The sequence below is a fragment of the Chelmon rostratus genome, chromosome 17 (genome assembly GCF_017976325.1).
Source record: "Chelmon rostratus isolate fCheRos1 chromosome 17, fCheRos1.pri, whole genome shotgun sequence".
Lineage (NCBI taxonomy): Eukaryota > Metazoa > Chordata > Actinopteri > Chaetodontiformes > Chaetodontidae > Chelmon > Chelmon rostratus.
In genome coordinates, this window is record NC_055674.1 from 24,755,644 (window position 1) to 24,768,226 (window position 12,583).

At 40.4% G+C, this 12,583-nt stretch overlaps 1 protein-coding gene across 3 annotated transcripts in view; it reads right to left on the reverse strand.

Annotated features, from left to right (window-relative positions):
- The window catches only part of ap2a1 (adaptor related protein complex 2 subunit alpha 1), a 48,557-nt gene that overhangs the window by 13,409 nt on the left and 22,565 nt on the right, over positions 1–12,583 (reverse strand). For all 3 annotated transcript variants that reach the window (XM_041957991.1, XM_041957990.1, XM_041957992.1), the window contains exons 3-13: positions 10,671–10,864; positions 9,005–9,134; positions 8,588–8,689; positions 8,033–8,292; positions 7,367–7,535; positions 6,917–7,054; positions 6,409–6,591; positions 4,722–4,819; positions 4,393–4,624; positions 3,933–4,121; positions 3,654–3,808 (exon numbers count right to left, since the gene is read on the reverse strand). In XM_041957991.1, the coding sequence (XP_041813925.1) occupies positions 3,654–3,808; positions 3,933–4,121; positions 4,393–4,624; positions 4,722–4,819; positions 6,409–6,591; positions 6,917–7,054; positions 7,367–7,535; positions 8,033–8,292; positions 8,588–8,689; positions 9,005–9,134; positions 10,671–10,864 (1,850 nt within the window). The remainder of the gene's footprint in view (positions 1–3,653; positions 3,809–3,932; positions 4,122–4,392; positions 4,625–4,721; positions 4,820–6,408; positions 6,592–6,916; positions 7,055–7,366; positions 7,536–8,032; positions 8,293–8,587; positions 8,690–9,004; positions 9,135–10,670; positions 10,865–12,583) is intronic.

Here is a 12,583-nt window from a genome sequence, read left to right on the forward strand (position 1 = left end):
GATTGTATAAATAAGCACATTCTAGAGTAGGAATGTTGAGCTACTATAACATACCTCTGAAAAATCAGCCAACATAACAGAGTGGATGGAGGCTGATAGATTCAAATAAGAGCACTGATAGGCTGATCAAGGTTTTTGAACAGTTATCATATTTTTAAAAATCATGCAGTGTCTGACTACAAATGTCTCCAGGTTGACAGGTCCATATTAGACAAAGATAGAGCAATGAAAGACAGAGCCAAGTGAGCAACAACCAGCACGGACACATTACAGTTGTGCACAGTAGTTGCACAGTAGTCTAGAGCAAACACACCACAAATACCACAGCTATGTACAAACAACACTTTAAGACAGGAAACACCAGTACATTCAAATTTCGGTGCTACCCTGTTGATGTCCAAGGCCAGTTTTGCCCAGTCCAGTATCAGAGTGTCTGACCAGATTTGAAGCTTGACATGTCTAAACCAGAGTCATAGTCCTTGTATGTGCACACATACTTTGCCAATAAAGCCAATTCTGATTCTGATTCTGAATTTAGATGAAAGGAGATAACATTACATGCCACCCAAAGTCCAAATCAAATCAAAGCTGACACAAAATAGGCCCAAGAAGTCTAAATAACCACTAAACATTTGACTATTTGTTTAATCCATACACATTTTGCTGTGAGGGAGAGTTCCGCTGTTGCCACCCCAACCCCCAGGCTGTTCGAGTAATCTGGTTACTTCAACTTATGCACTGAGTGAAGGCAGCAGTACAGTAGAAATGAGAGATGCCCTGAGCCGATCCTAAAGATAGTTTATTAACTTCAGGGGTTTGATTTTCTGAGTTAATCTTTCATTCAATCAATTCTTATCATATCAATACATTCAGTTGATGAACTTAATACTGTTGAGGCCCTTTAATAATTAGATCAAGTTGCGTGTGAAAATAAGGTATGTCAGATAAAGTAGGCTATAGCTGTTATCCCAATGTGTCTGAATCAGATACATACTGCTTAAGAAACATCTTGTAAACAGTACAATGTGATTTTTTTTTTTGCCTTAACTTGGCCTATTAAGTAATGGTAATTGGTAGATGGATTGCATTTGTGTAGCGGTTTTCTAGTCTACCACCACAGCGCTTTACGACATAAGCCATCATACACATTCAAACATAAGCAATTTCGGGTTCAGTATCTTGCTAAAGCACACTTCGGCATGCCGAATTAAGCAGCTGGGGATCGAACCATAGACCTTCTGATTAATGAACGACCTGCTCTACCTCCTGAGTTACAGCTGCCCACAAAAGGAAAGGAGGTCAAGATTGAGATTTGACAGCTGCAATCACTCATTTGGCACTTCAGTAATTTGTGAGACTTACAAATATTCTTCCAGGCGTAATGTAGCAACCAGCAGCAAGACATTATGCTTTACTGTGAACACTTATCATGTCACCTTGGTCTGTACGCAGCTTTGGGCTTTCAGTATGGGATGCAAAAACATTGTGAACTTGTGCATGAGATTCAGTTCAAATTTGTCAGTCAGAATTTTGAGGTCTCCAAGGCCTTGGTAGCATCCTTGCCAGAAATGCAACAATGTCACTCAAAGTCTCAGGTGTTTTTTTTTCTCCTTACTCCTCCAGAGGAGCACAGATGTCATCACACTTGCTAGTGGAGTCCAGCATTTTATGCAGACAGTTCCAGCATGCCTTTGCTTTCAGTGTTCTTTTCAGACGATTTTTGAGGTTTCTCTGCTTAGTAAGTCACAAGTAACTCATCAGTGGCAATAAGATGAGATACTTAACCAAAGACATAATCTTTGATGGATATTCCAAAAGTGATAAGGACCACTGTATTCAGAACAAGTGCTTCACAACTTAGTCGAGTAACAGCGTGGAGGGCCACAACTACTGTATGTTTGCATTGTCAGTCACATACACCAGTTTGGAGAAGAACTCATTTAGAATGTATTTATGTAGTGCTTGTATGATGCTATTCTGAGGTTATCTGCCATTTTGCGAAATGTACTGTTACATTCAGATGTGCAAAACACTTGCTCAGTCAGCTTCCACTTGTTGATGTAATAAAAAATAACAAAGATAACAGATTTTGCAGTAATGATCTGTCAAAATAGTCAAACTAACTGCCCCACTGCTATCAGTCAGCTGCATCCTCAGCTCCAGAAAGATGTTGTGTTGAACATCCTCTATTTTGTCCATCTGTTATTTTACCATGAGAATGGCATATGACATCTTTGAAAAAGTACGCCAATTGGCATAGCACCTGTGCTCCTGCAGCTGCCGATGTGTTTTTTCAGCATCGATATGCCTATCTTGCGGCCATCAAAAACAAGTACTTTTTGGCACGTTATACAAGCAGCAAAGACACTGATAACGTTATTCTCACAGTCTTTGATCATACCAAATTTTTCCCAAACATCCAACTTGGCCTTCGACAATGTATTTGTCCATAAATTGGTATTCACCACTGGCTATTTCAGCTAGCAGCTAGCCTGTCTAATTAATGTTGTCCCATTATCTTATCATCTGGCTAGATGTGAATTTAGGGGTCAAAGGCTTAGGCTTGTAGGCTTAGGTGCCATCCTGGTGCAGGTTCTTGTTAGTTCTAATCATATTTGGTTATCCTCATTCTTTTTTGTGCATCCAAATTTTAGTTGACTAAAAGCCAGGGAATTTTAGTCCTATCTTAGGTTAGAAAACCAGAACTTTAGTATAATTTTAGTCTTACTTTACATTTTAGTCTCTTTTAGTCATCAGATTATATAGAACATTTCAGTTCTTCTAGTGAAGCGAAAACCTTTTTTTATAACTGTAGTCAAAATTATTTCACATTACATATCATCTTACCATTATCTGATGAAAAAACACGAGTTGAATGATTAAGAATGCAGTGTTGCAGAAAGTGTCTGGTCTAGTGGTTTGATGACATTATTTAAGAAATACATCCAGATTTGCTGTGATGCCTAAAAAAAATCAAATCAATTTTGATGGTAATGTCAAGGACAAATAAACACAGCATTTTTATGTCACAAAATAAATCAGATAAGTAAGCTGCTCAGGTATTAGGTGCATAATAGGCTGCTGTTTATGACTGCAAGGCATGACTTTTAGCTAGTTAGCTTGCTAATTTTAGACTGAAGCTCCTACTGTTGTTCTAAATAAATTTGCAATATAGTTGAAAAATCAGCATTTCCCATGCAGTTTGGCCCACTAGAGTTTCACCTCGGTGTCCACTCACACACACACACACACACTCACTCTCTCTCTCACTCACACTCAAACACACACTTGGAATTACTGTTGTTTGTTTTTTGTTTGTTTAATGAGGTTAACACTACTGGTCAATACAGTCAGTGAACTGGGTTTTATGGATGCACTTATGGCCAAAAATGTATAAGTTAGTTCTTTTGTTTATATAACACCCCTTTTTTACTCTTCTCATCTCATAGATGCATCAGTTTGAGGCAGGATTGCAAGTTTGATTTTGCATGTCAAGTCTCATTTCATTTCTACAGTACTGCTGTCTCAAGCAGACACAGTCTCTTTCCTCTGCCAGCTGGATATCATTATCAGCAAGCTTTGCTGCAGACACTCATACTGGAGTTTGGCTTATTGTAGACTCTACATCTGCTCATCAAGAGATGACCTTTCACCTTAGGAAGCCGTCATCATTCACAGCAGCAGAAGGTGCAGCAGGCCCTGCCTCAGAGAACACATCTACCAACAGGCTGCCAGCACTGGCCGGAGCAGCGCCAATGGGAGCGGCAGAACGAATCCCAAGGAGGTCTGCTGATGGTGATGGGGTGGACTGGAAAACAAAGGAAACTTGCAGTAAGGCCTAAAAAATGTAGTACTTCTGTTACCGCTGCTGGTATGCAGCTGAAAGCAACCCACCAATTCTGCTTATTTGTGAATACAGAGAGTCTGCTTACAGCATTGGAAGCAGCCATGGCTGTTGTGTCTGGGCCCCGGTCGCCCCCTCCATTCAATTCCCCGCCCTCTCTTTTGCTGTCTTCCAGCTCTGTCACAGACACAGCACCTGGCCCTTTCTTCTTTTTCAGCTTAGCCAGGATTGATGACTCCCTTTCTGGGAAGGGGGGCATCTCCTCCAGGACAGTGGCCTGAGGGAACAGAGAGGACAATCATGCTTTAGGTTTGGACAGAGAGAGCTGCCAACATCCGACCAAAATCCAGACATCACAGTTTATGAATAGTATATTCAGTAACAAGAGGCCTGCAGTTACCTTATTTGGAGACTGTTGAACAAAAATGTATTATATTTAAACCAGTGCTCCTTGCAAAGGAGGATCTAAGACTGAGATCCTTGCCTAATATTATTTTCATATTCATTTCTGGACCTGAGTTTGGTGGAACAGGGTCATCAAAACTAACCAGGACATCGGTGCTAGCAATGGAAGAAAGCTTCAGATATTCGACAGCACGCTGCTGCAGCTCCACATCTGAGTTGCGGATCTGGCTGTCGCAGCGCAGAACCTCTTGGATGGTGGCCTTGGTCTCTGGGAACAGGTTGATAAACTTGATGTAGGCCGACAGCAGTAGGGCACGAGTGGGTACCGAACACAGATGGAACTTGGAGTGAAGAAGGTTGAACTGGACCAGTGGACTGGATGACAGGACAATAGTGTCACTATGTATCATTTCAACTGTCAACTTGGTGTCATGGCAGAAAAAAAAAAAAAAAAGAAAAGAAAAAAACATACCTGGAGCGTGGATCGCCAGCAATGAGGTTACCAAACTCTCCCAGGATATAGCCTCCAACCTTTACCATGTTCTCATGGCAGGCAGGGGCCTGCAAGGCCTAGAGAAGACAATAATTAACTTAAATGTTTTGTAAGTACAGCCGTACTAAAGACCGATTTAATATCCCATTATTTCCACTACCATTGCTTTTGGGACTTTATGTTCAGACATTAAGACCTATATTTTGAAATTACAGGGTTGCTTCCGCTTCCAGCTGTCTCTACCATTATTATGGGTGCAGAAGACACTATGCAAATCTTACATTACACGTTACACTGTCTAGTCGAGGTAAAGCATATCTATTGTACCGCTGTAATGTTTGTGAAGACTTGTTTCAGTATTTAACCTATTCTGAAATAAGACAAGCTAAGTATTAAGCTAACTGGCTAGTCTAAAAAGCTTTCCCTGTATTACTGGACAGACATGCATGCATTTCTTTCTTTGTGTTTTATTTAAGCATCAGGTTAGTTACATGATTGAGTATAAAAAGAGCTTTCCAGAGAGACTGAGTCTTTCTGAAGTAAATATGGGAAGGGGTTCACTACTCTGAGACAGACTGCGCTGGCAAATAGTGCAACAATTTAAAAATAATGATTCTCAACATAAAATTGTAAGAAAAAAAATGGGGACTTTATCGTCCACAAACTGTCTGTGTCTGCATGGCAACTCCAGTACACACTAGCTGTGAGTGCCACACCTGTGGAAAATATCCTGCGTGGTGCCAGTACCAAAGACTCTGTCCAACAAGAGCCTCAACAGCAACAGGCCGAAGGTTCTGACATTACACCTGATGAAAAACCTGGAGAGGCTGGTCCTTTTCCACCACCCTGGTGAGACCATCAATGGACCTTCTACATTTTAACTATCAACCTGGCAATGGGCAGAATGATGCTCCTAGATATATCCCTCTCTCACCAGCAAAAGGCTGAGAGCACTGTGAGAATATTTTTTTTTTCATTTCTCTTCTGAGGGACCAAGAAGTTGTAGCAAACAAGGATGGACCACCACCTCACAACGTGGATTCGTGGACTACCTCATCAACCGACTGCAGTATTTAAGGATACAGGATTGGTTGTCTGCAGCATGAGGGCCCCGAAGGCAAGTCCCCCTCTACTCTGCAGACTTCACTACCAAGCAGCTAACCGCCACTTGCAAAAGTTTTCTGAAGACTCTGCATTAATTGGCCTCATGACAGATGGGGACGACAGAAAATACAGAGAATGGATTGCTGCCAGCTGAACCGCCTCTGGAGAGCTGGTGTTTCGACTTGCACAGGTGTAAACACTCTCCTATACCAGTGAAAATCAAGGTACCAGACATTCAGTTGATGGACTCTTCGAAGTCCCTGGATGCTAACCTGAATAATAAACTGTTTAATAATAAACAAATGCACTATATTAATAAAGGCCAGCGTAGACTGTATCTGCTGAGAAGAAGGTTTGTAAAGACACTTTACAAACTCATTAAGAGGGCCAGCTCTGTCCTAGGATGCCCCTTCAACCTGGTGGAGATGGTAGGAGAAATGTGAATGATGGCTTAACTATCATGCCTGATGGAAAACATGTCCCAATCCATTGTGGACACTTAATAAAATGTGTCTATTGCTGCCATCAGAAAGCTACATTTTAAGAGTTCCTGTAGAGTCACCTCAAAGACTGTCTTGGCGGCGTAGCCCTGCACATCATCTCGGTTGATGACGATCTGAATGACGCGATACCACACCTCTTCGCTGACATAGTCACCGGCAATGCGGATGAGGTTGAGAATGGTGTCCACGTACCAAGAGTAATCCACAGCATACTTCTCTGCAAGTATGGCCACTTTCAGCACCTGAATGAGAGAGGCATCAGTTGGTATGTAACTTTGGAGAATTGTTTTAAATAAATCAGACTTGTTTCATTTTGGACACTGAGTGTTTTAGTTACATCAGTTTTTTGATTTGTAAGTATTAATATATTTTCTAAAACCTGCTGGATTATTTTTTGATGTTGATGGGCGCAATATGAATCTGGTGGAAACAAATCATCTTCACCAATTCTCACTTGATATTTAGAGATGAATACAGTCACATACATTGTAAAAAAAGAAAAAAAGAAAAAAGAAAGACTATTGCATGGCACATTTTTTCTTCTTCTTGGCACACTCTAATACCAACCATCTCCTCTCTAATGGAGTAGTCTGCTGTCTCAAGGTAGCTGAGCATCTCGGCTACAATCTGCTTGGCATTGCTGCGGTCACACATGGCATACAGCAGATCAGCTGCCCTCTGTCGAACACTTACATCCCTCTCAGTCTGCAGAGACACACAAACAGCGACAAAAGGGAAAAAAGTAGATGTGACAGACGTACAGACTTGGAAAGTAGCACAGAAAAGTGCATAACTGTGTGGACTGTCATGTGAGACTAAACACAGTATTACAGTTATCCTGTATCCTTTTGAAAGTTAAGGGTTGTTTCTGTGAAGTGGGGTTTATGGAAGTTGGGCATCAGTTGCGTCAGCTGGAACAAGTCTGTCACACATAACTGTTTAACAGTTTCCTCAAAGCATTTCTCAGACCTGATTTCTACTGAGTGATTGTCTTTAGTTCAAAGTGTGAGACACCACCTTGAGGGCGTTGATGACTGTTTCGATGTGTGTCTTCACAGCTTCATGGGAAAACTCAGAGCTGGCCAGCGTACACATACTCTCCAGAGCCAGGTAGCGCAGGTTAGTCTCTCTGTGCTGCAGGAACTGACCCAGCTGGTTACAGGCTCGCACTAGCAGGTTTGGCTCACTGCAGAATAGAAATCAAAACTTACTTCTATGGTAGCCTGGTAAAACCCCCTTAGTTTCATCTGATTATGACAAAGCATAACAATTTGAATTTGATTTCATATTAATTAACTTAATAGAATAACAAAAATTAAACACAGCAAAGAGAAGATCTGGAAAATGACTTAATAAACCAACATGATGACCACCATGTTTTTCATACTGAATTAACACTAACTAATTAACACTCCTTTAATCAAAAAGTTTCATCAGTATCCACTCAAAATTAAAACAAACACTCAGTATAACTGTCTAACTATATGTAATTCTAATTCTTTTCTATTAAAACCATAATATCTTCCAAGATTATATACACATGTAGTCATCACAATATTTAAGGTCTTCAATGAATATGGCCATATGGAATACCATAAGTAATTTCAATGACTTTTACTTTCAGTGATGATGTTACACTGCTGATTTACTGGGATAAATCAAGCTGTTGCTAAGAATGCTCACCTGTCATAGTGGATGATAAGTGAGATAGCCTCAAACAAGATAGCATTCTTGGCATTGGAGTGCTGCACCTTCTTGGATTTGGGTGGCTCCTGGGCCTTATTTAGAATGGTCTCCAGACATTCAACCAGACGGCCCTTGACAGCACCATCTTCTGGTGGAGGGTAACACTGCAGCAGGCGCAGCAGTTTGCAGGAGAGCCACGGTGCTGGGACAAAGTAGTAGGTGTAATCCTGGAGGTCAGTGGAGGCCGACGACACAATCTGGAGAAGGAATTAGATCTTATTATGGTGAGTCAAAAACTTAAACTGTGCAAGACACTACAGTCTGAACAAAGTGTAGCTTACTACATACAGTAAACTCAGAAATTAGTAGTATCTACAATATCCAGAATCAATACCATGTGAGACAAGTTTGTGTTCGAAGGTTTTGCAGACTTTGGCTGTATTTCGTTTAACAATTAATTGTTTCAAGAGGTGTTTTTTTTGCCCTAAACCACAGGGTACAAATATGACTGTCTTGTGACACATAGTAATGCACGCATGCACGAACACACACCCTGCTGAGTCGGGAAACAGCCAAGGAAACACAGGTCTTGAATTCATCTGGATTCTTCTGGCTCAGACAGGTGATGAGAGAGATGGCTGCAGTCACCACTCCCTAAACCCCAGACACACAAGCACAAGAGGGTAATTATTAATCTCCCTCATTATAAAGTTTAGTGGATACCACTGGTACAACTGGTTTCATCAATTCAAAATCATGTTGGAGGGGAGACCTCTGATTTTGTTGTGACATTGAAAACTTAAATGCCAACACATTGAAAATATGTTTGCTAATCTAAGTCAGTATTTAATATACAAACCATTTATTCTCGTACAAATGCTGTATTCAACATCAAACACAAACAGATACAACAAGGCAGCGTCACATAACTATGTTTCTGATGTCTGGAGGTCTGAAATGTGCTCTCACCATGTGTTGGTCGTTGAGCAGGTGCACCACACGTGACGTCCACTCACCCATCAGAACCAAGTCAGGAGACGTCTTATAGAGCCGCAGGAGACACAGGGCTGCTGACTGTTTCACGCTGTCCATCGTATCACTGTGGTGCATTACATTCACATTACCAGCAGCTAAGTGAACTCACAGTAATGTAAACTGACATGATAGAATACTCTGACTTCATCACTCACAGTAAAACATAAGAGACAAAAATGGGACGTATGAGGATGATTTTTATATATTTTACTTCCTCAACTCTCCAAAACAAAAGTCAGACTAGGGCTGTCGACAAATATTCTAAATTCAGATTTATATTCAAACTGTAAAACAATCCATACTTTCCAATGTTAAAATGAATACTCAAATCTGGAAAAAAAAAACCCAGAACCTACAGCATCGAAAACACTACATGACGGACAAGAGTCACAAAACGAATTTCTGTTGTTCATACTGTTTTCATTTTCCTTTTTTTTTTTACCGGGAGAATCTGCTGAAGTCCGACATATTTAAGTCAATGTAGATGTGAAAATATTCCTGCTGTTTCCCCCACTGTTCTCTGATGTCCACCCTCTCGCGCGTTGGTGAATTAAGAGTTTATTTCAACCCATCCATAATTAGTGATGATAGCTGGAGCAGTAGAAAGATGAACCAAGATGATTTTGCTGAGTTTTATTAAGCTTCCATTGCAATTGAATGATGTGTTATGATGATAAAATCGCTGTTCCTGTGAATTGAGTCCGGTGCCTTTGGTGAGAGCTATATAACAGCTGCTTTTGGTTAAAAAAAATACAGAGCTTACATTTTAACAAAAATGTATCTCTGTAGGGATCCTGTCCATAATGTTGTGAGACACTTATAACAATCCGAGCCTGTCAGTGGTAAAAACAAACTCTTTCAGTGAACGTACATTGATGGTGTGCAAAAACTCAGAGGGGTTAAACTGCAGTGCATTTCGTGGCTGCTGCACTCTCGTTCAGTACTGAAAAAGTTTTAAAGGTTGTTGTCTAATAATAATACATTTTATTTGTTAAAAGCGCCTTTCAGGACACTAAAGGACACTTTACAACACAAAGAATATCAAACAACAATACGATAAAACACAATAAAATAAAGAAGTGATAAAATAAGTTAGTGTAAAATCAGACTGACCAGTTGACCTCAAGTAGGATAAGCGATTCTAAACAGGTTTGTTTTGAGTGTGGATTTAAAACAGGAAAATGAATCAATGTTTTTCAATTTCAGGTGGTAATGAGTTCCAGAGTCACTTGGACACAAAAAACATGGAACAATAGGGTCCACAATCAGATAACACTTAACCAGAATTGGTCCCGTTTGTCCGGGACATTGAAATCTTCCAGGACACCGGCACCAACTGGAAACTCTGCGCACATGACATCACTTTCAATGAATCACCCAATCAATCTAATCATTATTAGGACATTATTTTGTTTACTTATTTTGTAATGTGTAATATTTTTTATACAGACATTTATGTTGAAATAATGTACAAATAGTATGGCTCTCCTTGTACTGGATTTCCCTCTGACGGACATAATGCACAAAAATAGATATGGTTCGAACCTATGAGGGAAAACGTCATTTTTGGTCAATTTTGACAGCCCTAAGTCACACTCACCCAGCAACTAGGATCCGAGGGATCTCACTGGCAAAGGCCTCAGCCATCTCACGGCTTCCCACGTTTGCGATGCAGTGAAGCGCCAGGCACATGAAGGTGGGGTTGCGACTGGACAGGTCATTCTTGATGGCATTGTTAATCAGACGAATCAACTCGCTGTTGCTGTTTACCAGCACTGAGATGAACAGGTAGCCCTGGGAAAACAGATATAAAGATAGATTATAGAAGGAAAATGCAGTAAACCGTGGGTGTGCTGCATCATACAATTCATGATTGTGTCTGTACAGGAGTTTCCAATTCAATATGTCCACTGAGAAAAATAATGCAATCATGGAATAATGCCTACCTTCAAGAAGGTTCTAATGTTCAAGTCTTGTTGAAACTGCATTAGAGAGGTGTTAAATCAAAACGCTAGATTTGGTAACTGTAGTTTATGTTGCTGTTGAACTTCCAATACATAGTTTACTGTCACTGATATTAATGAGGTAGACTAAACCCACCAACCCCAACATTTTACCACATCAACCCCCAAACCACTGGTTTCCAGATCATGAACTTATGCAGGCTAAATCTGGCCAACATGCAACCATTAGTTCAAATATTTAGACTACCCTTGATAATAGAAATGGGGTTGGCAATTGTTCTTCACTTTGGTGGTACAACAACAGATTACGCCAATCGGAGCTCACCAAAATTCAATACAAAGACAATGCTGGACCCTGGGCCCCTGCCGAATCTGACAGGTGAGGAAATGTTTAGTCACATGTTATCATTCAACTGCTGGCTGTCAAGGTGGTGCCCAGCAAATGATGTTGGCTTTGTAGATAACTGGTGGAACGTCCAGGGAAGACCTGGTCTGATTCGCATAAGCGGCATCCATCTCACCTGGATAGAGGAGCTCTCATTTTTAGAAATCTGATTGAGTTTATGAGTGAATCAAAACCGTGACAACCCAGAGTTGAGACCATGAGGCAGAGCAGCAGTCCTACACGCTTCTCTGTGCTTTCGGTAGAGCAGTCAAAACCCCCTAGAGACTTTGTCTCCCCCTTGACCATTCAATTAGTTCAATCAAAAGAGGAACAGAAAAGGAGTTATAGATAAAAACCTAGTAAGAATGGACACTACCACTGCAATAGTACAACAAGATAGGAGAATTAAAGGTGGACTCTGAATCGTCAAATATCTGTCATTTAAGTTGCATTGGTAAATGGTCTTAAGAAAACTGGCTGTGTCATGAAAAGCATGTTAGCCTAAATTTAGCTACTCCCCCAAGTCTTGGTAACACTCACATTCCTCGAGGCACCAGCTGAGGAGGTGTAGTTGCAGCGATTTTTGACTCATGCCTATTAATCAACCCTAAACTCAAAACCTGATTGTATTTGTTGAAGTGCACCATGCTCCTCATCCAAATTCTAAATATTTATCAGAGTTTTTATTCAAGTTTTGTCCTTAAAACAGATAAAGTAATTGTTGAAGGTCATTTTAGTATTCATGTGGACTTGATAATGATATCCTTACTACTGCGTTAACATCATTATTAGATTGCATTGGTTTCTGTCATAATGTACATTAGCCCTATACTTTATATAGCCTCTTCACAGAATCCTTTTTAACTGGACCATCATTTAATACATTTTTTATTCCTATTACCAGACTACAGGCCATTAGGCGAAAATTCCTACACAAGATATCTGATAGCGCTGTAGCAAAATTTAGCAAAGTGTTTCAATCAGCATTAAATTTTGTTAAATTGAGTTAAATTGATCATATACTTGATAGAGCTGCAGGCTCACTGCGTATGACACTTGACTCTAATGCCCCTCTGAAAATGAGTATAATAAATCAAAGGAGGTGAGCTCCAGGGCATACCACCCAAACCTGCAAACTAAACATAGCAAAAAAAACTTGAAAGG